Consider the following 25,359-nt stretch of genomic DNA (forward strand, 5'->3'; position numbering starts at 1 on the left):
ATGGGAAGACTTGCACAATTGGTGGCTGACTAAATACTTTTTTCCCCCACTGTATGTGTGTGTGTTAGCAGCACTATTTATTTATCCAGTGTAGCGTGGCATTACTATCTATGAGCGTGGTATTACTGTATTATTTATGTATGTGATTGTCATGATGTGTAGGATAGCCAGGGAACAGGGCTCATATACTGTCCCTCACACTAGGGGACCTGAGGCTATCCTCCAGATTACCTCTGATGGTGGAGATGTCAGAGTTCCATGCCTTACTGTTCTCCTGAACAGAACAAATGTGTCCCCCACCCAGGGACGGAAAGGGCAGGAGTGAGATAACAGCACAAATAAAGACAGACAGGAAAAACCAAAACCAGACGCACTACAAACTCACAGGAACGAACAGTAAGAGACTAAGGAGGAAAGCAAGAGCAGGAAGGCAGCAACAAAAGGATAACAAGTATTAACACCCCAACCGCTCACAGCAATAAAGTACTACAACCATCAGTGAATCAGGATCACAGCACCTCACCAGACCAGTGTAGAGAAGCTATAGCTGGCATTAAAGGAAGGGTCCAGCCAGCAAAAAAAGGCAGAACTTTCAGAAAACACCTTAATAATGGCTATTTGTTGTGACTGTCACATCAGAGGGAATCATTAAAAGTGTTAACTCACCTTCATCCCCACTGTCAGACAACATGGAGGCACAGTGTTCCCAAACGGTGCGCAGGTCTGCACGGTACCGAGCGCAAGACCAGATAAAGGATGGAAGGAGGAGGGTCTGCGCCATTGAACACCACAGCACACACAGCACCATCCACGGCGGAGCGCTGTCATAGCGAAGACTCACGAAACTCACCACCTGCAACACAAGAAAATATCGAAAATGTTTAAAAAACTGTAATAGGGTTCAACGTTTTACTTGGTAATGTGCAATTCCACATTATGACCTGATGGTGTCACTGTTGATCGCACTTTATGTCAGTAACATGGTCTATAATTGATACAAATGTAATTACACTTTACTACCGGAGTTTCCGTTTCTGTGTCTGTGTCAATGGAAAAAAAAAAGCTTAATACATTATTTAGTGAATAAAAAGTAAACAATTAAGCACTGATATAATCTACATATAAATGTGTGACACTGCGGAAAGCAAAGCTGCAAGGTTTATTTAAGGACAACAGAGCACTCTAAAAAGAGAGTTCCAGCAACTATCAGCATTTCTATCATCAGTAATACAATAAATAGTGCACCATGTCCAAGAATATAACTGCTATAATACTGCCCCCTATGTCCAAGAATATAACTGCTATAATACTGCCCCCTATGTCCAAGAATATAACTGCTATAATACTGCCCCCTATGTCCAAGAATATAACTACTATAATACTGCTCCTATGTACAAGAATATAACTACTATAATACTGCCCCCAATGTACAAGAATATAACTACTATAATACTGCTCCTATGTACAAGAATATAACTACGGTACTATAATACTGCCCCATATGTACAAGAATATAACTACTATAATACTGCTCCTATGTACAAGAATATAACTACTATAATACTGCCCCTATGTACAAGAATATAACTACTATAATACTGCCTCCTATATACAAGAATATAACTACTATAATACTGCTCCTATGTACAAGAATATAACTACTATAATACTGCCCCCTATATACAAGAATATAACTACTATAATACTGCTCCTATGTACAGGAATATAACTACTATAATACTGCCCCCTATGTACAAGAATATAACTACTATAATACTGCTCCTATGTACAAGAATATAACTACTATAATACTGCCCCATGTACAAGAATATAACTACTATAATACTGCTCCTATGTACAAGAATATAACTACTATAATACTGCCCCTATGTACAAGAATATAACTACTATAATACTGCCACCTATGTACAAGAATATAACTACTATAATACTGCCCCATGTACAAGAATATAACTACTATAATACTGCTCCTATGTACAAGAATATAACTACTGTAATACTTCCCCTATGCACAAGAATATAACTACTATAATACTGCCCCCTATGTACAAGAATATAACTACTATAATACTGCCCCTATGTACAAGAATATAACTACTATAATACTGCCCCCCTATGTACAAGAATATAACTACTATAATACTGCTCCTATGTACAAGAAAATAACTACTATAATACTGCCACTATGTACAAGAATATAACTACTATAATACTGCCCCTATGTACAAGAATCTAACTACTATAATACTGCCCCTATGTACAAGAATATAACTACTATAATACTGCTCCCCTATGTACAAGAATATAACTACTATAATACTGCTCCTATGTACAAGAATATAACTACTATAATACTGCCACTATGTACAAGAATATAACTACTATAATACTGCCCCTATGTACAAGAATATAACTACTATAATACTGCTCCTATGGACGGGAATATAACTGCTATAATACTGCCACTATGTACAAGAATATAACTACTATAATACTGCCCCTATGTACAAGAATATAACTACTATAATACTGCCCCCCTATGTACAAGAATATAACTACTATAATACTGCTCCTATGTACAAGAATATAACTACTATAATACTGCCATTATGTACAAGAATATAACTACTATAATACTGCCCCTATGTACAAGAATATAACTACTATAATACTGCTCCTATGTACAAGAATATAACTACTATAATACTGCCCCCTATGTACAAGAATATAACTACTATAATACTGCCCCCTATGTACAAGAATATACCTACTATAATACTGCCCCCTATGTACAAGAATATAACTACTATAATACTGCCCCTATGTACAAGAATATAACTGCTATAATACTGCTTTTATGTACAAGAATATAACTACTATAATACTGCCCCCTATGTACAAGAATATACCTACTATAATACTGCCCCTATGTATAAGAATATAACTACTATAATACTGCTCCTATGGACGGGAATATAACTGCTATAATACTGCCACTATGTACAAGAATATAACTACTATAATACTGCCCCTATGTACAAGAATATAACTACTATAATACTGCCCCCCTATGTACAAGAATATAACTACTATAATACTGCTCCTATGTACAAGAATATAACTACTATAATACTGCCATTATGTACAAGAATATAACTACTATAATACTGCCCCTATGTACAAAAATATAACTACTATAATACTGCTCCTATGTACAAGAATATAACTACTATAATAATGCCACTATGTACAAGAATATAACTACTATAATACTGCCCCTATGTACAAGAATATAACTACTATAATACTGCTCCTATGGACGGGAATATAACTGCTATAATACTGCCCCTATGTACAAGAATATAACTACTATAATACTGCCCCCTATGTACAAGAATATAACTACTATAATACTGCTCCTATGGACGGGAATATAACTGCTATAATACTGCCACTATGTACAAGAATATAACTACTATAATACTGCCCCCTATGTACAAGAATATACCTACTATAATACTGCCCCTATGTACAAGAATATAACTACTATAATACTGCTCCTATGGACGGGAATATAACTACTATAATACTGCCCCTATGTACAAGAATATAACTACTATAATACTGCCCCCTATGTACAAGAATATAACTACTATAATACTGCTCCTATGGACGGGAATATAACTGCTATAATACTGCCACTATGTACAAGAATATAACTACTATAATACTGCCCCCTATGTACAAGAATATACCTACTATAATACTGCCCCTATGTATAAGAATATAACTACTATAATACTGCTTTTATGTACAAGAATATAACTACTATAATACTGCCCCCTATGTACAAGAATATAACTACTATAATACTGCTCCTATGGACGGGAATATAACTGCTATAATACTGCCACTATGTACAAGAATATAACTACTATAATACTGCCCCCTATGTACAAGAATATACCTACTATAATACTGCCCCTATGTATAAGAATATAACTACTATAATACTGCTTTTATGTACAAGAATATAACTACTATAATACTGCCCCCTATGTACAAGAATATAACTACTATAATACTACCCTCTATGTACAGGAATATAACTACTATAATACTGCCCCTATGTACAAGAATATAGCTACTATAATACTGCTCCTATGTACAAGAATATAACTACTATAATACTGCCCCTATGTACAAGAATATAGCTACTATAATACTGCCCCCTATGTACAAGAATATAACTACTATAATACTGCTCCTATGTACAAGAATATAACTACTATAATACTGCTCCTATGTACAAGAATATAACTACTATAATACTGCCCTCTATGTACAGGAATATAACTACTATAATACTGCTCCTATGTACAAGAATATAACTACTATAATACTGCTCCTATGTACAAGAATATAACTACTATAATACTGCTCCTATGTACAAGAATATAACTACTATAATACTGCCCTCTATGTACAGGAATATAACTACTATAATACTGCTCCTATGTACAAGAATATAACTACTATAATACTGCTCCTATGTACAAGAATATAACTACTATAATACTGCTCCTATGTACAAGAATATAACTACTATAATACTGCTCCTATGTACAAGAATATAACTACTATAATACTGCCCCTATGTACAAGAATATAGCTACTATAATACTGCCCCCTATGTACAAGAATATAACTACTATAATACTGCTCCTATGTACAAGAATATAAGTACTATAATACTGCTCCCTATGTACAAGAATATAACTACTATAATACTGCTCCTATGTATAAGAATATAACTACTATAATACTGCTCCTATGTACAAGAATATAACTACTATAATACTGCTCCTATGTATAAGAATATAACTACTATAATACTGCCCTCTATGTACAGGAATATAACTACTATAATACTGCTCCTATGGACGGGAATATAACTGCTATAATACTGCTCTATAGACAGCAGCAGGAGCACCATTTATTCCGGTGGGATCCTCCTCCTCTGTGCAGTCCGGTACCCGGCGTACCTTCATACATTGGTGGCTATTTCTGGTGCAGCCGCTGGGTTTTACGTGATGCATTTACCATAGTGATCAATCATTTCTATGGTAACGGACGTTATAAATCTATTTCTAGAGAAAAATATATGAAAAATAAAGTTTAAAATGTTAACTTTGGGAGCACTTAAACTAATGAACCAGAAATTACATCAAGGATTTCCCTATGACAACTCTTCCTGAAATGTGCTACTGAGTATAATACCTTACCTGCCCCCTCCAATCACCAGGTAACACTAACAATCCCCTCTTTTCGTACAAAAAGGATGGTGCCTACTCCACTGCCCACCAGGGAAAATTACCCAAATACCTCTCCCCTTATATACCAGGGGTATTTTCACAAACACCCCTCCCCACCAGGACCTAGGTCCTAGGAGATATTACAAAGCTGTTTCCCACTGGACACCAGGGAAAATGATCTACCCCTCCCCCTCCCGAGGCCAGGTATTATTAACAATCCCACCTTCACACTGGAATATTACCAAAACCCCCATCCCACTACACAGCAGGGATGTTTCCCCAAACACCCCTCCAAACCAGGGCTTAAAAAGTGTGATCAACTTCTTTCCCAGTGGAAACCAGACCAGAGATTATTTCCTAGACACCACCCACTAAACACCAGAGATTATTTCCTACACACCACCCACTAAACACCAGGGATTATTTCCTACCCACCACCCACTATACACCAGAGATTATTTCCTAGACACCACCCACTAAACACCAGGGATTATTTCCTAAACACTACCCACTATACATCAGGGATTATTTCCTAAACACCACTCACTATACACCAGGGATTATTTCCTAAACACTACCCACTATACATCAGGGATTATTTCCTAAACACCACTCACTATACACCAGGGATTATTTCCTAAACACCACCCACTAAACACCAGGGATTATTTCCTACCCACCACCCACTATACACCAGGGATTATTTCCTAAACATTACTCACTATACATCAGGGATTATTTCCTAAACACCACTCACTATACACCAGGGATTATTTCCTAAACACCACCCACTAAACACCAGTGATTATTTCCTAAACACCACTCACTATACACCAGGGATTATTTCCTAAACACTACCCACTATACATCAGGGATTATTTGCTAAACACCACCCACTATACACCAGGGATTATTTCCTAAATACCACCCAATATATATCATGGATTATTTCCTAAACAGTATCCACTATACACCAGGGATTATTTCCTAAACACCACCCACTATACACCAGGGATTATTTCCAAAATACCACCCATTATACGCCAGGGATTATTTCAAAAATACCACCCACTATACATCAGGGATTATTTCCAAAACACCATCCGCTATACACCTGGGATTATTTCCTACACACCACCCACTATACATCAGGGATTATTTCATAAACACCACCCACTATACACCAGGGATTATTTGCTACCCACCACCCACTATACGCCAGGGATTATTTCAAAAATACCACCCATTATACATCAGGGATTATTTGCTAAACACCACCCACTATACATCAGGGATTATTTCCAAAACACCATCCGCTATACACCAGGGATTTTTTCCTAAACACCACCCACTATACACCAGGGATTATTTCATAAACACCACCCACTATACACCAGGGATTATTTCCTACACACCGCTCATTATACACCAGGGATTATTTCCTAAACGCTACCCACTATACACCAGGGATTATTTCCTAAACACCACCCACTATACACCAGGAATTATTTCCTAAACACCACCTACTATACACCAGGGATTATTTCCTAAACACCACCCACTATACAACAGGGATTATTTCCTACACACCACCCACTATACACCAGGGATTATTTCTTAAGCACCACCTACTATACACCAGGGATTATTTCCTAAACACCATCCGCTATACACCAGGGATTATTTCCTACACACCACCCATTAGACACCAGGGATTATTTTCTAAACACCACCCACTCTACACCAGGGATTATTTCCTATACACCACCCACTATACATCAGGGATTATTTCATAAACACCACCCACTATACACCAGGGATTATTTCCTACCCACCACCCACTATACACCAGGGATTATTTCATAAACACCACCCACTCACTATACACTAGGGATTATTTCCTACACACCACCCACTATACACCAGGGATTATTTCATAAACACCACCCACTATACACCAGGGATTTTTTCCAAAATACCACCCATTATACGCCAGGGATTATTTCAAAAATACCACCCATTATACATCAGGGATTATTTGCTAAACACCACCCACTATACACCAGGGAATATAACCTAAACTGCCACCTCCAGATACACAACAATCCCACTTTCCCACTGCACATAATGGATGATATATCCTCTACCTAAACCCAATGGACTAATACTCTTTCCCTACTGTTCACCAGGGACCATTATCATGCCTATAACACTTCCATCTACAAGACTAGCAGATCTACTATCAGGTAATAAAGGGAAAGGTGAGTGCACCCCAGACCACCAGGGACCATAATAATCACAGTCTAGCTTTATTTTCTTTTGGTATTAGGATTATCTTAAAACAGGCACTTTCTTTAACAGAAGCTGCTGCAGACCATCTTGGTGCATTGTAGGTGCCTTGTAATACCTCATTTCACCTGTGGTGGCACTGTAGGGAAGCTGGACACTGGCTGCTGGATTCCTCCATAGGCCGTGTGACTTTAAAAACCTTGAGCGAAGTCTCTTAAAGGGATTTTTGTAAATAAAGTTTTATCTTTTTATATGTTTTGTATTTCAATGTCTTACCACTCTTAAGATCTCTGCTTGCTTTAAGTGAATGGAAACACTCAAATTTATCCCCAGTGACTGAAAAGCTGTAAAGAGCTAATACTTCTTAAAGGGGTTGTCTCTAAACTGATCTTACATGAGGTGTGGAGAGATGCCTGTGTACACTGTGTGGTAGAAAACAGGGAACGTACTGATCGTGTAGGGGTCCTATTGTATTTAAAGGGACCTTGGTAGTTTAAAGAAATACCCATCATGCTCTAGTGTTTCTGCAATGTCAGCAGCCCCTTTAAGCCCATTAGCAGCCCCTTTAAGCCCATCAGCAGCCCCTTTAAGCTCTTCATCAGCCCCTTTAAGCCCGTCAGCAGCATCTTATGCCCATCAGCAGCCCCTTTATGCCCGTAAGCAGCCCCTTTAAGCCCGTCAGCAGCCCCTTTAAGCTCTTCATCAGCCCCTTTAAGCCCGTCAGTAGCACCTTATGCCCATCAGCAGCCCTTTTAAGCCCGTCAGCAGCCCCTTTAAGACCGTCAACTGCAGCCCCTTGAAGCCCATCAGCAGCCCCTTTATGCCCATCAGCAGCCACTTTAAGCCCATCAGCAGCCCCTTTAAGCTCTTCATCAGCCCCTTTAAGCCTGTCAGCAGCCCCTTTAATCCCGTGAGCAGCTTCTTTAAACTTGTCAACAACCCCTTTAAGACCGTCAGCAGCTCCTTTAAGCCTGTCAACAGCCCCTTGAAGCCCGTCAAATGCAGCCCCTTGAAGCCCGTCATCTGCGTCTTTAAACCCGTCAGCAGCCCCTTTAAACCCGTCAGCAGCCCCTTTAAGCCCCTCAGCTGCTCCTTTAATACCGTCAGCAGCTCCTTTAAGCCCATTAGCAGCCCCTTTAAGCCCGTCAGCAGCCCCTTTAAGCCTTTCATCAGCCCCTTATGCCTATCAGCAGTCCCTTAAAGCCCATCAGCAGCCCCTTTAAGCCCCTCAGTTGCTCCTTTAAGCCCATCAGCTGCCCCTGTAAGCCCGTCAGCTGCCCCTGTAAGCCCGTCAGAAGCCCCTTTAAGCCCGTCAGCAGCCCCTTTAAGCCCCTCAGTTGATCCTTTAAGCCCATCAGCAGCCCCTTTAAACCTGCCAGCAGCCCCTTTAAACCCATCAGCAGCTCCTTTAACCCCGACAGCTGCTCCTTTAAGTCTGTCAACAGCCCCTTTAAGACCGTCAACTGCAGCCCCTTGAAGCCAGTCAGCTACTCCTTTAATCCCATCAGCAGCCCCTTTAATCCATCAGCAGCCCCTTTAAGCCCGTCAGCAGCACCAATCACCTATCCTGAAAGTTTGCTACAATGTATCAGCTTCATTTCAGCTCACAGAGGATTCCTTACACTGGATACAAATGTAGCTAACTGAGTATGGAGGAACAAACAGATTGCTTCTATTCAGTGACAGCTAGCCGAAATCTAGAAAACGGTAATGAATTGATACTCAGACCATATTAGAAAGTTATAAAACTTTTCATTATACGATTATTAAGCTGCATGTTTATAAACCGGAAAAATCCCTCTAAATATTCCCATCACGTCCATTGCCGGGTATTATAGTGCAATGTGTTCTGGGCATGATATGGCGACTTTATTTTCCTGCGTCCGCACATAAATTACTTTCCGTCCGGCGCGGTAATAATCCGGCGGCGTCCAGCGAACATCGCAGTCACATGTCAGGCTGAAGGCCACACGTCCTACAGCGATCCGGCTGTAATTATACTACAACTCCCAGGAGGGGACTATGAGGTCAAATATCTGTACAGCTCTGATTGTAATGGAAGCGCTGACACTTATAAGCGTTCACGTGGCACACGTTGGGTTAAACGTTCGCAGCGGCAGCAGCTGCCTCCGCACCGCTAATTAAGTGAAACAGATTATTACGTTAATTGTTAAAATAATTAACGCGAGGAAGAAAGGAGACATAAAGCAGGGAGGCATCCAGGGAAGACGGGCAGGACGGGGCGACGCAGGGAGGCTTAGCGCAGCGGAGGAAGAGCGCGGCGCAGGTGTGAACAGGTAAAGATAGCGCAAATTATAGAGGTGGCCGAGGGGTGGGAGGAGGGCAAGATAAAGGAGAAACCTCTAAGGATAAGTTCACACTGAGGTTTTTTGAGGCAGTCAAAAATGATGAGTTTTCAAATGCAAGCACATCAGGAATCCCTCCTTCTTTAGGGTACATGCACACAACGTCTTTATCCATCTGGAAAGGCACCGTGAAAGTTCCCCATAAAATGAACTTGGCGTACAGCAATGTAAAAGTGATACTGTGCAGACGTTCTGTTACGTTCCTTATTTTTACCGCTTCAGAGTTCGTAAACTGTGAAGAAGTTAAAAGAAGTGACCCGATCATTCTTCAGATGGCTTCTGCTGAGAAGCTGCACACTCTCTATACTTAACAGTGTTGAGGGAAAGCTACCGGCGGAGCTGCCTCAAGACGAAGGCAAAGCCCGAAGGTAAAAGCAGCCTCAAGACCGAAAATAAAGCCGCCTCAAAACCGAACACAAAACCACTCTAACACTGAAGACCAAGCCACCTCAGTATCAAAGGCAAAGTTGTCTCAAGACCAAAGGCAAAACCACCTGAAGATCGAAGGCAAAGCTGGCTCAAGACTGAAGGCAAAGCTGCCTCAAAACCAAGGGCAAAACCTCTTCAAGACTGAAGGCAAAGCCGCCACAAGACTGAAGGCAAAACCTCCTCAAGATCAAAGGCAAAGTCACCGCAAGACTGAAATCAAAGCAGCTTCAAGACCGAAGGCAAAGCCGCCTCAAGACCGAAGGGAAAACTGCTTCAAGATCAAAGGCAAAGCCAGCTCAACACCTAAGGCAAAGCCGCCTCAAGACCGGGGGCAAAGCCGCTTCAAGACTGAAAACAAAGCCGCACTAAGACCAAAGCCAAAGCCACCTTAAGGCCAAGGGCAAAGCCACCTTAAGACCGAAGGCAAAGCCACCTCAAGACTAAAGGTAAAGCTGCCTCAAGACCAAAGCCATAACCACCTAAAGACCAAGGGCAAAGCTGCCTCAAGATTGAAGGAAAAACGCCTCAAGATCTAAGGCAAAGCCGCCCTAAGATTGAAGGCAAAGCCACTTCAAGACCAAAAGCAAAGCTGCCTCAATATTGGAGGCAAATCCACCCCAAGACAGAAGGCAAAGTCACCTGAAGATCGAATGTAAAGCTGCCTCAAGACTGAAGGCAAAGCCGCCTCAAGACTGAAGGCAAAGCCACCTCAAGACCAAAGGCAAAACCTCCTCAAGATCGAAGGCAAAGTCACCTCAAGATCGAAGGCAAAGCCACCTCAAAACCGAAGGCAAAGCCGTCTCAAGACCGAGGGCAAAGCCGCCTCAAGACCGAAGGCAAAGCCACCCCAAAGACGGAAGGCAAAGCCACCTCAAGACCGAGGGCAAAGCCACCTCAAGACCAAAGGCAAAGCTGCCTCAAGATCGAAGGACAAGCCACCTCAAGATCTAAGGCAAAGCTGCGTCAAGATCAAAGGCAAATCCACCCCAAGATTGAAGGCAAAGCCACCTCAAGACCAAAGGTAAAGCCACCTCAAGATCGATGGCAAAGCCGCCTTAAGACTGAGGGCAAAGCCGCCTCAAGACCGAAGGCAAAGCCACCCCAAAGACGGAAGGCAAAGCCACCTCAAGACCGAGGGCAAAGCCACCTCAAGACCAAAGGCAAAGCTGCCTCAAGACCAAAGGCAAAGCTGCCTCAAGATCGAAGGACAAGCCACCTCAAGATCTAAGGCAAAGCTGCGTCAAGATCAAAGGCAAATCCACCCCAAGATCGAAGGCAAAGCCACCTCAAGACCAAAAGCAAAGCTGCGTCAACCTCGAAAGCAAAGCCACCCCAAGACTGAAGGCAAAACTACCTAAACATCGAAGTCAAAGCCACCCCAAGACTGAAGACAAAGCCATATCAACATCGAAGGCGAAGCAGCTTCAAGATCGAAGGCAAAGACAGCTCAATATCAAAGGCAAAGGCGCCTCAAGACTGAAGGCAAAGCCACCCCAAGACATTGCCGCCTTAACACCAAAAGCAAAGCCGCCTCAACATCGAAGGTAAAGCCACACAAAGACTAAAGGCAAAGCCACCTCAACATCGAAGGCAAAGCCACCTTAAGACCGATGGCAAAGACACATCAAGACCGAAGGCAAAGCTACCTCAACATTGGCAGCAAAGCTACCTCAAGACCGAAGGGAAAGCCACCTCAATATGGAAGGCAAAGCTGCCTCAAGATTGAAGGCAAAGCCACTTCGAGACCAAAGGCAAAGCCGCCTCGAGACCGAAGGCAAAGCCGCCTCAAGAAACTGCCATTGGCGTTTTACTGAAGCGTTTTTTTTTATTTAAAGCAAAAATAATAGCAAAGCGCTCCAAAAATGTCAGTCATCTTTTGAAGTTTTCCATTGACTCGTATAAAGTATGAAGGGTCTTCCGAGTGTAAAATGCTAGAGAATTTGCTGGTCACATATTTTTAACCCCTTACTGTTTTTAGAAGGATTTCAAAAGCCTGAATGTATGCACAGCAAATTGTTTTTACATAGAAATGCATATATTCACTCTTTTGAGGCATTTTCTGAAATGGTTTTCAGCCTGAAAAAGACATTGTGTGCACATTCTCTGAGGGAGCATTGCATTAAAGTTAGCGAAACGCGTGGTCTACATACCTATCAGCCGTTCTCCTACTAGCGGTGTTCCTATCAGCTGTTCTCCTACCAGAATTTCTCCTACCAGCCGTTCTCCTACCAGCCGTTTCCTACCAGTCGTTCTCCTACCAGCCGTTCTCCTACCAGCCGTGCTACTACCAGCCATTCTCCTACCAGCCGTGCTCCTACCAGCCGTTCTCCTACCAGCCGTTCTTCTACCAGTCGTTCTTCTACCAGTCGTTCTTCTACCAGTCGTGCTCCTACCAGCCGTTCTTCTACCAGCCGTGCTCCTACCAGCCGTGCTCCTACCAGCTGTTCTTCTACCAGCCGTGCTACTACCAGCCATGCTCCTACCAGCCGTTCTCCTACCAGCCATTCTTATATCAGCCATTCTCCTACCAGCCATTCTCTTACCAGCCGTTCTCCTACTAGCCGTTCTTCTACCAGCCGTTCTTCTACCAGCCGTTCTCCTACCAGCCGTGCTCCTACCTGCCGTTCTTCTACCAGCCGTTCTCCTACCAGCCGGGCTCCTACCAGCCGTGCTCCTACCAGCCGTGCTCCTACCAGCTGTTCTTCTACCAGCCGTGCTACTACCAGCCATGCTCCTACCAGCCGTTCTCCTACCAGCCATTCTTCTATCAGCCATTCTCCTACCAGCCATTCTCTTACCAGCCGTTCTCCTACTAGCCGTTCTTCTACCAGCCGTTCTTCTACCAGCCGTTCTCCTACCAGCCGTGCTCCTACCTGCCATTCTTCTACCAGCTGTTCTCCTACCAGCCGGGCTCCTACCAGCCGTGCTCCTACCAGCCATTCTTCTACCATCCGTTCTTCTACCAGCCGTTCTCCTACCAGCCATTCTCCTACCAGCCATTCTTCTACCAGCCGTGCTACTACCAGCCATGCTCCTACCTGCCGTTCTTCTACCAGCCGTTCTTCTACCAGCCGTGCTCCTACCAGCCATTCTTCTACCAGCCGTTCTCCTACCAGTCGTTCTCCTACCAGTCGTTCTCCTACCAGCCGTTCTTCTACCAGCTGTGCTCCTACCAGCCGTGCTCCTACCAGCCATTCTTCTACCAGCCGTTCTCCTACCAGCCATTCTTCTACCAGCCGTTCTCCTACCAGCCGTTCTTCTACCAGCCATTCTTCTACCAGCCATTCTCCTACCAGCCGTGCTCCTACCAGCCATTCTTCTACCTGCCGTTCTTCTACCAGCCATTCTCCTACCAGCCGTGCTCCTACCTGCCGTTCTTCTACCAGCCGTTCTTCTACCAGCCGTTCTTCTACCAGCCGTTCTTCTACCAGCCATTCTCCTACCAGCCGTTCTTCTACCAGCCGTGCTCCTACCAGCCGTTCTCCTACCAGCCGTGCTCCTACCAGCCGTTCTCCTACCAGCCGTTCTCCTACCAGCCGTTCTCCTACCAGCCGTTCTCCTACCAGCCGTGCTCCTACCAGCCGTTCTCCTACCAGCCGTTCTCCTACCAGCCGTTCTTCTACCAGCCGTTCTCCTACCAGCCGTTCTCCTACCAGCCGTTCTCCTACCAGCCGTTCTCCTACCAGCCGTTCTCCTACCAGCCGTTCTCCTACCAGCCGTTCTCCTACCAGCCGTTCTCCTACCAGCCGTTCTCCTACCAGCCGTTCTCCTACCAGCCGTTTTTCTACCAGCCGTGCTCCTACCAGCCGTTCTCCTACCAGCCGTTCTCCTACCAGCCGTTCTCCTACCAGCCGTTCTCCTACCAGCCGTTCTCCTACCAGTCGTTCTCCTACCAGCCGTTCTCCTACCAGCCGTTCTCCTACCAGCCGTTCTCCTACCAGCCGTTCTCCTACCAGCCGTTCTCCTACCAGCCGTTCTTCTACCAGCCGTTCTCCTACCAGCCGTGCTCCTTGCCTTGTGCTAAGTATATAAGCCTTTGGATGCCATAGTATTATAGTTGGCTTTGACTTATTTTTGGTGTTTTGTTTTTTTATCCTTATCACCATTATTTCTTTTGACTCATTGTCCTGCATTTTATGTTGTTCTTGCCAGTTTATTTCTTGCATTTTGCATTTTATATATTATTGCATTATTATTCATTGCGCTTTATGATGATATTTTGATTATTACTGCTGTGACTATTTGCTCATCAGTTTGGCCTTTCTGCAGGTCTAGTTGTTTTTCTGCACTGTTATATCCTAGGTGTATAGGTTTTTAGATCTTTTCGCGCTTTTTTAAATTGTATTTATTTCTGTTTGTGTCTACAAGAAATTGTAGTATATTTTATTACACTTCTTTATTGTGTGCCTTCTCAAAGAGTCAGACAAAAGGGCTTCAAAAACTGCATCTGAAAAAAACCCCACTTGTGATTGTGCTGTGTTTTTACAGGCAAAATAAATGTAACAAACATATTCTACTTCTAAAAACTGTAACCGCATTTTCGTGCTTGTAGTCTGCTGTGTGGCTGACGTTTGCCGGTAAGCACAGGCGACGCTCGCTGTGTTTGCCCTGAGCTGTGGAGTTACCAAATCTTATTGTCACAATCGTCTCCCTGCATGTTGTGACCAGTGACAGCCTTTGGACTGGAGCCTCTCATTTGGCTCTCTTCATTTAAATGGGTTTCATTTCTCTTGGCACTGAAGTGGTTAAGTGCCAGTTTTGCTATTGCAGCTTCTTCAAAGCAGTTCCTGGCTGAGTGATTAGCTGCATTCACTAAATAGTCATGTCCTTCAGCTTTACATAGTGGTGTATCCCAGCATTCCCTGCTGAAGATACAAAGTCATTTGTGTCCTGGCCACCTTTGAGGAAGGTTCTGCTAGTCTAGTTCCTGTGCTCAGGTTATATCCTTTTGGTTGTTATTTTACCCGTTTGTCTTTACTTCCCTGGTGTGTTGTTAATGCAACAGTGAGGACTAGTGAACCCCACCTGCCCCTCACTAATCATGGCTACTACAGGGTCTTCCGAGGGTCCCAGGTTCCTGTTCGGCGACAGTTGCAGAAACTGTATAAGGGCTGGTGAGGGTAAGAGGGACAGCTCAGGTGAGGTTAGGAGGTGCCCACCTACCCCTCTCACTAGTTCCAGGGCCTCCCGTTAGGTTTGTGTCCCTTGTGCCCCCCTTTATCTTGTGTTTTTTACTGTGCTTCAGACACACATAGGTTTGAATGCACCACCAAGCAAGCGTGACACTTATGCCTCGTCCGCAGTGAAGCATGCATGCACCATCTCTTCTGTACATTTAATCTACTTGATATAAACTATTGTCCTATAATGGGATTGTTCATAGATTCACAGACTCAAATATCCCCGCATACCTCAAACCCCAAAACCCACTGCCCAACCCCTCAACATATGTGTAGTTCATTATGTATCCCGCTCTTTAAAAAAAAAAAAAAAAAAGCATAAATAATGCACCCCTGCCCCTATGGTGCCCTTGGTAGCCCCCTGTACCCCTGCCGGGGCCAGTCCCCGAGGCATAATCTGCTATAGGCGCGATTTACAAAGTAATACTACCCCATACAGCCAAGATAATTAAAACGAGAAGCGTCAATTAAGAGGATGAATTTGGAAGGTGAATTATTGGAACGTGTACAAGTTGTAAGCTCATTACTGGAAGAATGAAGAGCGCAGGAGCCGAGCGCAGCCGCGAGATAGAAGCCGTGAGTGGGAAGACAAGTGAGGAACGGAAAAGCAGATTGTGTAGGAGAAGTGAGTAGGTGTTTACCAGGGAAAACACAAGTGAGGGGGTAGCGGGTGTATAAAGCTAGACAGGGGTGTAACTATAGTGGGGGCCGTGGTGCCCGTCCCACCCTCACCCGAGCCCTGGTGCTTAAAGCCACTTTGCCGCACAAGAAGTCAACTATAAATGGCACAGATTGTGGACTGGGGCTAGGTCTGCTCACACTGCTGTGATATGTACCAAGACTTCAACCTCGGTTCAGAAGAGAGAAGATTTTGTTGCTGCCATGTTGACCTCACAGACTTGGATTAATTACCAGCTGTGGTTGCAAACAATATTGGCAGTCATGATCTCCACTTTTGCATGGACCATCCAATATCTATGGGACGACCATAGATCACGGTGATGCCCAAAAACAGCTCTCTGCCAGCTTTCTCAGTCCTGTAGATAATTCATTTTTGAATGTGGGGGGCTAGGACCACCATTATTGTGATTGGTACTAACTTTCCCCAGCCCCACGCGCTCACTGCCTGGGAGTAACTCTAGACTCTGATCTCTTGTTCAAGCCACACATCCAAGCCCTCTTCACCTCCCGCCGCCTCCAACTCAAAAATATTTCCCAGATTCCTACATTCCTTTCCCAAGAAGCTGCAAAAACCCTAGTACATGCTCTCATCATCTCCCGTCTGGACTATTGCAATCCTCTGCTCTGTGGCCTCCCTTCTATCACTCTGGCACCCTACAATCTATTCTAAACTATGCGGCCCGACTAATCCACCTGTCCCACCGCTATACCCCGACCTCGCCTCTCTGCCAATGCCTTCACTGTCTTCCCATTGCCCTATGACTCCAGTTCAAAACCCTAACCATAACCTACAAAGCCATCCACAACCTGTCTCCTCCATACATCTGTGACCTAGTCTCCTGGTACTTACCTACATGCAACCTCCGATCTTCATAAGATCTCCTTCTCTACTCCCCTCTCATCTCCTCTTCCCACAATCACGTAAAAGATTTCTCCTTCGCATCCCTCATACTCTGGAACGCTCTACCCCAACATATCAGACCCTTTGCTACCTTGACAAGCTTCAAAAGGAACCTGAGGACCCACCTCTTTCGACAAGCTAACAACCTGCCATAACCCTCAGTCCGATATAGCACCGCACGACCATCTCCACCCTCAGCTACTGTATCCTCACCCATCCCTTGTAGACTGTGAGCCCTTGCGGGCAGGGTCCTCGCCTACTGTATCCTCACTCATCCCCTGTAGACTATGAGCCCTTGCGGGCAGGGTCCTCATCTACTGTATCCTCACCCATCCCCTGTAGACTGTGAGCCCTCATGGGCAGGGTCCTCACCTACTGTATCCTCACTCATCCCCTGTAGACTATGAGCCCTTGCGGGCAGGGTCCTCTCTCCTCCTGTACCAGTCTGTGCCTTGTTTTGTTTATGATTATTGTACTTGTCCCTAATATGTATACCCCTTTTCACATGTAAAGCGCCATGGAATAAATGGCGCTATAACAATATCATAGTACTACTGATAAGGGACTCAGGGTGCGGTATTTGATCACTTTGGGGAGGTCTAAGTAGTTAAACCACCTACTGATGTAATATGTATCTGACCGACAAAAATACTTGGCTGACCTGCCACCTACTGACTCTGAGCACTCGCAACTTTCTATAGATATCTGAATGATATGAATTACCTGGATCATTGAGGAGAAAAAGATTAGGAAAGAAATCCTATAACATAAAGAAAAAACACTGCAGGTAAATAATAAGAAAAGTAATGAAACCCAATTTCCCCGTCTCACCAATATGGGTAGCCCAGTCAGTGCATCATAGAGCAGCACAATGCCCCCAACCAGTCCGGTGACCTGCGCTGCCGTCCTTGGTGATTCTGACCCATCCAATGATGAGCGTCTCTTTCCCTGAGCATCCTGCACTACGATGGCCGGTACCTCCAGCATCCCTTCTGCCCCACCTTCCCCGGCCCCTCCTCTGTTCCCAGAAGCAGGACAGCAGCAAGCGTGGTATATAGTCACTCCTAAACATCCAAGGCCCGTGCCCACCCCACCTAATAGTAGTAGCTGGAAGCACAGCCCAAAGCCCAATCCAATCCGACTAGCCAGGAAGTGGCAACCACGTGTGTAGAACCTGCGGGCATTGTCATGCCACCCAATAGATGGCAACGTGGACAGTACGAAAGAAGCTGCCCAAATTCCGAGAGCCCCTTGCAACGCCTGTCTTCGTGCACCACCCAACCTGTAACTAACAGGCCAGCGCACCATCCACATTCGATGATAAGAGAGACAGGCCACGGTCAGACACGTGGACAATGCTAGTGTGTAATACGTGGACACAAACACCTTGCACAATCCCTCATTCCATTCGTATCCCGGAGAATGTCTTCTTCTCAGCTGCACCACAGAAAACAATGATAAGGGCACAGCAGCCATGAGTAGATGTGTTCCTGCCAACAGGCAGAGGAGCAGTTCCAGAGGGCGAGGGCGCTGCCCGCTCCCACCGCGGCTGGCTAAGCTCAGGATGCTCCAGGCGTTTGCAAGTAACGATAGGGCACCACATGCCAGCCATGATACTGAGTTGTTCTGATATAGCTCATCGGCCTCATCCTGATCAGAGGTTCGTGGCATTTTAAGAGAGAAGGTTGATATTGTGTTGTTGATTCCTTCTTCAATTTTTGCTCTTTGTTGTTCTCAATTTTTACTTTTTGGCTTTTTTTGTAGATTGACTTTCTCAAATGCAACAATCTGACGACTAAAATTAGAGTAACACTTTTCAAAAATTCTACCCTCAACTGTCAAACTCTTATTTTCAAAATCTGACTTGACCCTCTGCCATTGCCTTCAACATTTCTCCTTAAACCTCTTCTGCTGCCTCTTCAATTTCTTCTTGCCTAGTTATAGACTTGGCCAAACATTTCAGTTCCTCACTAAACCCACCTTTATCTTCCTACACTTGGACACAAATCTTTCTGCTCACCTTTCCCGCTGCCCAGACTTTTCTGTGACCATTAGTTGGTCTTCTTCCTACTTCTTCCTTGTCTTCTCTTCACTCTCCAATACCGTATCTTTCCAAACTCTTTCCTTGGCCAAGTCTTCCAAAATCTTCTCTAAGACTCTACCTTACTCTTTGTATCTACTTCCATGGACTCTTCAACCATCAATCATTTCTACCCTTGCCCTTCCAAACACCCTTTTTCCACCATTCACCCGTCCAAGGCTCTTCAAGTCTCTCCACTACTTTAAAGGTCCCTCATTTCCACCCCTAGCGTGCAAATTTATAGCAACGTATCCACCTCTAATGTCTTGTTAGCCCTTTACAACTGGACGTCCCTGCGCTCTACCCTATATTTCCCATCTCTCGGTCCATCAACTCTCCATTCCAGGAAATCAATTTTGACTAAGAGCCTTTTTGAAATATGTTGGTTGCTTTCCGTGAGCCAAATCCTTGCAGTCTCTCGTCGATATGTGCCGTCTCCTCCACGGTGTGCGCGCCTCCTTTTTCTCCACTGATTCCCGGTAGCGTCTTGGGAATTGCACACAGTCTTGTGATAATTGCAGTCACTCTCTGTAGGAGAGCTCATACCACTTCTGATGCTTGACGTGGAATCCCCGAAGAACGTCTCCTGAGGGAAGACCGAAAAAAATATCATGATAGTGCACTATCTAGTCAGTCCGTCTATCTCCTTCTGACACAAATTATGGTGCACATTAAGACTAAGAAATGAAAACGCAAGATTGAGCTAAAGTGCTCTAGGGAGAGATCAAACCCCTTTTTGGCAAAACTCAGAGATTTCTGTTCCAGATTTTCAGTAACAGAAATCTCCAAACTGTGTGAAAGGGGTATGTTCATTTCTGGAATTAGTGGAGGTCAACTAGACTTCAAGAACGGCACTCTCTCTCATATCTCTAACTTCTTATATATATGTTTTACTCTTTGCATATACTTTGCACAGTAACTGTGTAACTAAGTAACTGAGTAACTTAGCTGAGTTACATATGACCCCCAGTAGATTGTGGAACATGATGTATTTTTGGGTTTTAATTGGTGGGTGCCTGGGTGCTGGGACTCCACAGATCACCAAACAAAGGGGTAGACAGGTACTGTTCTTTTCTCAGACCGGAGTTCTGGTCCATAGACTGTTCTCAAGGAACTACTGTGTTATATCCCAACAACCAAGTTAGAAGAAGATCCAGGGCTGAAAATTTAGTAGGGGACCCATCCCATTTCTGGAACCCTAAACCCACCTGATAGCAAAGTATAGATGAGATGACTACTCAAGTTTATGGTCCAGTCCTCTGAACTAAAGTTTATGGAAGTAATGGAGACTATCAAGCCTGACTTCAAAACTTAGCATTAGACTTCAAAAGAGAGAGAAGTGGCTACTCTCTGTCTACTTTTGGGTTTGGATAGGATCACTAAATGGCCTTGAAAAGACTATAAGCTGGTCATTGAATACATGAATGGTAGAGATCCCAAAGGTGGTGGAGCACACAAGGCACGTGCCCTCCATTTAGTCTTACATTAATGTAGCACTCCAGAATTTTTTTCCCCCATATGCATGGAATCAAATCATGGAATCATAGAATGGTAGAGTTGGAAGGGACCTCAAGGGCTATGGGGTCAGACACCCTGCGAATGCAGGTTTTCCTAAATCATCCCAGCTATATGTTCATCCAGCTTCTACTTGAAGATTTCCATTGATTGAGAGCTCACTACCTCCCGTGGTCGCCTCTTCCACCCTCAGACTACCCTCACTGCCTCCCGTGGTCGCCTGTTCCTGTCTCTGACTGCCCTCACTGCCTCCTGTGGTCGCCTGTTCCACTCTCTGACTGCCCTCACTGCCTCCCATAGTAGCCTCTTCCACTCTCTGACTGCCCTCACTGCCTCCCGTGGTAGTCTGTTCCACTCTCTGACTGCCCTCACTGCCTCCCGTGGTAGTCTGTTCCACTCTCTGACTGCCCTCACTGCCTCCCGTGGTAGTCTGTTCCACTCTCTGACTGCCCTCACTGCCTCTCGTGGTAGCCTGTTCCACTCTCTGACTGCCTTCACTGTCAGAAAGCTTTTCCTAATGTCTAATCTGAATCTCCTTCCTTTTAGTTTCCTCCCATTGCTTCTTGTACTTCCTTTTGTAATTCATCATCAGCAATACTCGAGCTGTATAATGGTTCATACTGTTGCACTTGAAACCATACACTTCCCTACCTGCATTTTCGGCATCTGTGTTATGTGACCACCAGTTCAGTGCATGCTTTTCTGAGAAGAGATAAAGTCAGATTCTCCCCTCCTGTGAACTACCTCATCAGACCTCTCCTGGCAGCGCTCAGCCCCCTCCCTCCTAAGCTGAACTCTGCTTATTCCTCTGGATGTTTCCATGTGCAGCTGAGAATATTAGCACTGCAGTTTTAGTTAAGTTCAATGGTTAACTGCAATTATCAACACTCCTGACTCTCATTGCCTTCTTCTTTCATCTGTAAGGTCTGTGTGGAGTACATTCAGTATACCAGATTATACAGATTCAGCCTGTCTCCCTGCCTCCTGCTTGAAAGAACTGACAAGTAGAATCCTATTACAAGCAGAAGGTAGGGAAACAATCCAAAGCTATACTAGAAGATACAGATTCAGCCTGTCTCCCTGCCTCCTGCTTGAAAGAAATGACACGGAGAATCCTATTAAAAGCAGGTAGACAATATAAAGATATACTAGAAGATACAGATTCAGCTTGTCTCCCTGCCTACTGCTTGAAAGAACTGACAAGGAAAAACCTATTACAAGCAGGAGGCAGGGAAACAATCTAAAGCTATACTAAAAAGGTACAGATTCAGCCTGTCTCTCTGCCTCCTGCTTGAAAGAACTGACAAGGAGAAACCTATTACAAGCAGAAGGCAGGGAGACAATCTAAAGCAATATTAGAAGATACAGATTCAGCCTGTCTCCCTGCCTCCTGCTTGAAAGAACTGACAAGGAGAAACCTATTACAAGTAGGAGCCAGAGAGACAAGCAAAAGCTGCATCAGATGAGACCAACATTTGCTGTTAGATAAGGGTCAGAGCAGTGCATTTGCTATGGGATGAGACTCTCCTCTGCAAAGCAAAGGGAAATATAGTCTTCTATAGACTTATATCAGTAATCAATATGGCAGACAACCCCAAAATAAGAGTCTATACATTATTCAATTAGTTTAGCCTGTGCTTCACTATATAAGCAAAGAAAACTTGCTGGAGTGCTCCATTTTCAGCAAACAAATATTTTCTTGCCCAAAATTGTGGCATATGTTGGGCACAGTTACCATAAACTCGATCCCTTTAAGGATCAGACTGCAGGACGGTCCTGGCAAAACTGGAACTTTTGGCAAGTAGGCTTTGGTATCAGCCACATCCGCACTGCACTAATATCCATTATATCTCACCTAATCCTCTCAGTTTCCTGCCTATAAAATAACAAGTGTTTTATGGACTATCACATCCACTCTGCATCCATCTGGCCCGGTCCTGCTGAATATATAAGATTTAAGGTTTGAGGTTTTGCATTTGTATGAACGACTCTGGCATCGCTCAATGGGCACCTGCAGCCGAGCATCGATCATTCCTCCTCCTTGGCAGGAGCACAGATGTCGGAATAGGCTTTTATGGATATTTAATACTGAAAATATTGAGTTATCCAGAGAGAATGACTATAAATCTTCATTAAAAGTTCTCTTTTTCGTTGCCCCGGCCCTGCACTTATCTACTGGTCTAACCAAAGTGGAAAGTAATAGAGGGTCTGGCCATAGGGTCATTAGGTGGGACGGGCTGCCGAAATGGATGAGAGGAACAGTATTTACTAACAGATTATAGTAAATGAATTACATGTACTATGTGTGACCGATGTCAGCAGGCTGCTTGTCAGCCAGTACTTAGGGGTAGATGATAGGGTTAGGGTATATTTTGGAGGTTATACACTGTAGGGTTAGGGCAGATGATGGAGGTTATACACTGTGGCGTTAGGATAGATGATGGAGGTTATACACTGTAGGGTTAGGGTAAATGATGGAGGTTATATACTGTGGGGTTGGGGCAGATGATGGAGGTTATACACTGTAGGGTTAGGGTAAATGATGGAGGTTAAATACTGTAGGGTTAGGATAAATGATGGAGGTTATATACTGTGGGGTTGGGGCAGATGATGGAGGTTATATACTGTGGGGTTGGGGCAGATGATGGAGGTTATATACTGTGGGGTTGGGGCAGATGATGGAGGTTATATACTGTGGGGTTGGGGCAGGTGATGGAGGTTGTATACTGTGGGGTTGGGGCAGATGATGGAGGTTATATACTGTGGGGTTGGGGCAGATGATGGAGGTTATATACTGTGGGGTTGGGGCAGGTGATGGAGGTTATATACTGTAGGGTTGGGGCAGATGATGGAGGTAATATACTGTGGGGTTAGGATAGATGATGGAGGTTATATACTGTGGGGTTGGGGCAGATGATGGAGGTTATATACTGTAGGGTTGGGGCAGATGATGGAGGTTATATACTGTGGGGTTAGGGCAGATGATGGAGGTTATATACTGTACGGTTAGGATAGATGATGGAGGTTATATACTGTGGGGTTAGGGCAGATGATGGAGGTTATATACTGTACGGTTAGGATAGATGATGGAGGTTATATACTGTAGGGTTAGGGCAGATGATGGAGGTTATATACTGTAGGGTTAGGATAAATGATGGAGGTTATATACTGTGGGGTTGGGGCAGATGATGGAGGTTATATACTGTGGGGTTGGGCAGATGATGGAGGTTATATACTGTGGGGTTGGGGCAGGTGATGGAGGTTATACACTGTAGGGTTAGGATAAATGATGGAGGTTATATACTGTGGGGTTGGGGCAGATGATGGAGGTTATATACTGTGGGGTTGGGGCAGATGATGGAGGTTATATACTGTGGGGTTGGGGCAGGTGATGGAGGTTATATACTGTGGGGTTGGGGCAGATGATGGAGGTTATATACTGTGGGGTTGGGGCAGATGATGGAGGTTATATACTGTGGGGTTGGGGCAGGTGATGGAGGTTATATACTGTGGGGTTGGGGGGGGGGGGGGGTGGGGGGGGGGGGGGGGGGGTGGGGGGGGGGGGGGGGGGGGGGGGGGTGGGGGGGGGGGGGGGGGGGGGGGGGGGGGGGGGGGGGGGTGGGGGGGGGGGGGGGGGGGGGGGGGGGGGGGGGGGGGGGGGGGGGGGGGGGGGGGGGGGGGGGGGGGGGGTGGGGGGGGGGGGGGGGGGGGGGGGGGGGGGGGGGGGGGGGGGGGGGGGGTGGGGGGGGGGGGGGGGGGGGGGGGGGGGGGGGGGGGGGGGGGGGGGGGGGGGGGGGGTGGGGGGGGGGGGGGGGGTGGGGGGGGGGGGGGGGGGGGGGGGGGGGGGGGGGGGGGGGGGGGGGGGGGGGGGGGGGGGGGGGGGGGGGGGGGGGGGGGGGGGGGGGGGGGGGGGGGGGGGGGGGGGGGGGGGGGGGGGGGGGGGGGGGGGGGGGGGGGGGGGGGGGGGGGGGGGGGTGGGGGGGGGGGGGGGGGGGGGTGGGGGGGGGGGGGGGTGGGGGGGGGGGGGGGGGGGGGGGGGGGGGGGGGGGGGGGGGGGGGGGGGGGGGGGGGGGGGGGGGGGGGGGGGGGGGGGGGGGGGGGTGGGGGGGGGGGGGGGGGGGGGGGGGGGGGGGGGGGGGGGGGGGGGGGGGGGTGGGGGGGGGGGGGTGGGGGGGGGGGGGGGGGGGGGGGGGGGTGGGGGGGTGGGGGGGGGGGGGGGGGGGGGGGGGGGGGGGGGGGGGGGGGGGGGGGGGGGGGGGGGGGGTGGGGGGGGGGGGGGGGGTGGGGGGGGGGGGGGGGGGGGGGGGGGGGGGGGGGGGTGGGGGGGGGGGGGGGGGGGGGGGGGGGGGGGGGTGGGGGGGGGGGGGGGGGGGGGGGGGGGGGGGGGGGGGGGGGGGGGGGGGGGGGGGGGGGGTGGGGGGGGGGGGGGGGGGGGGGGGGGGGGGGTGGGGGGGGGGTGGGGGGGGGGGGGGGGGGGGGGGGGGGGGGGGGGGGGGGGGGGGGGGGGGGGGGGGGGGGGGGGGGGGGGGGGGGGGGGGGGGGGGGGGGGGTGGGGGGGGGGGGGGGGGGGGGGGGGGGGGGG

General features: G+C 46.5%; 1 protein-coding gene across 2 annotated transcripts in view; it reads right to left on the reverse strand.

Annotated features, from left to right (window-relative positions):
* The window catches only part of GPR162 (G protein-coupled receptor 162), a 67,024-nt gene that overhangs the window by 15,457 nt on the left and 26,208 nt on the right, over window positions 1-25,359 (reverse strand). Inside the window, exons 2-3 of one of the 2 annotated variants that reach the window (XM_075348299.1) lie at window positions 19,809-19,848; window positions 667-853 (exon numbers count right to left, since the gene is read on the reverse strand). In XM_075348299.1, the coding sequence (XP_075204414.1) occupies window positions 667-853; window positions 19,809-19,848 (227 nt within the window). Of the gene's footprint in view, window positions 1-666; window positions 854-18,013; window positions 19,849-25,359 lie in introns of those variants that run through there. The other variant, XM_075348298.1, reaches the window with a different exon arrangement.

Source organism: Anomaloglossus baeobatrachus, chromosome 5 (genome assembly GCF_048569485.1).
Source record: "Anomaloglossus baeobatrachus isolate aAnoBae1 chromosome 5, aAnoBae1.hap1, whole genome shotgun sequence".
Classification (NCBI taxonomy): Eukaryota; Metazoa; Chordata; class Amphibia; order Anura; family Aromobatidae; genus Anomaloglossus; species Anomaloglossus baeobatrachus.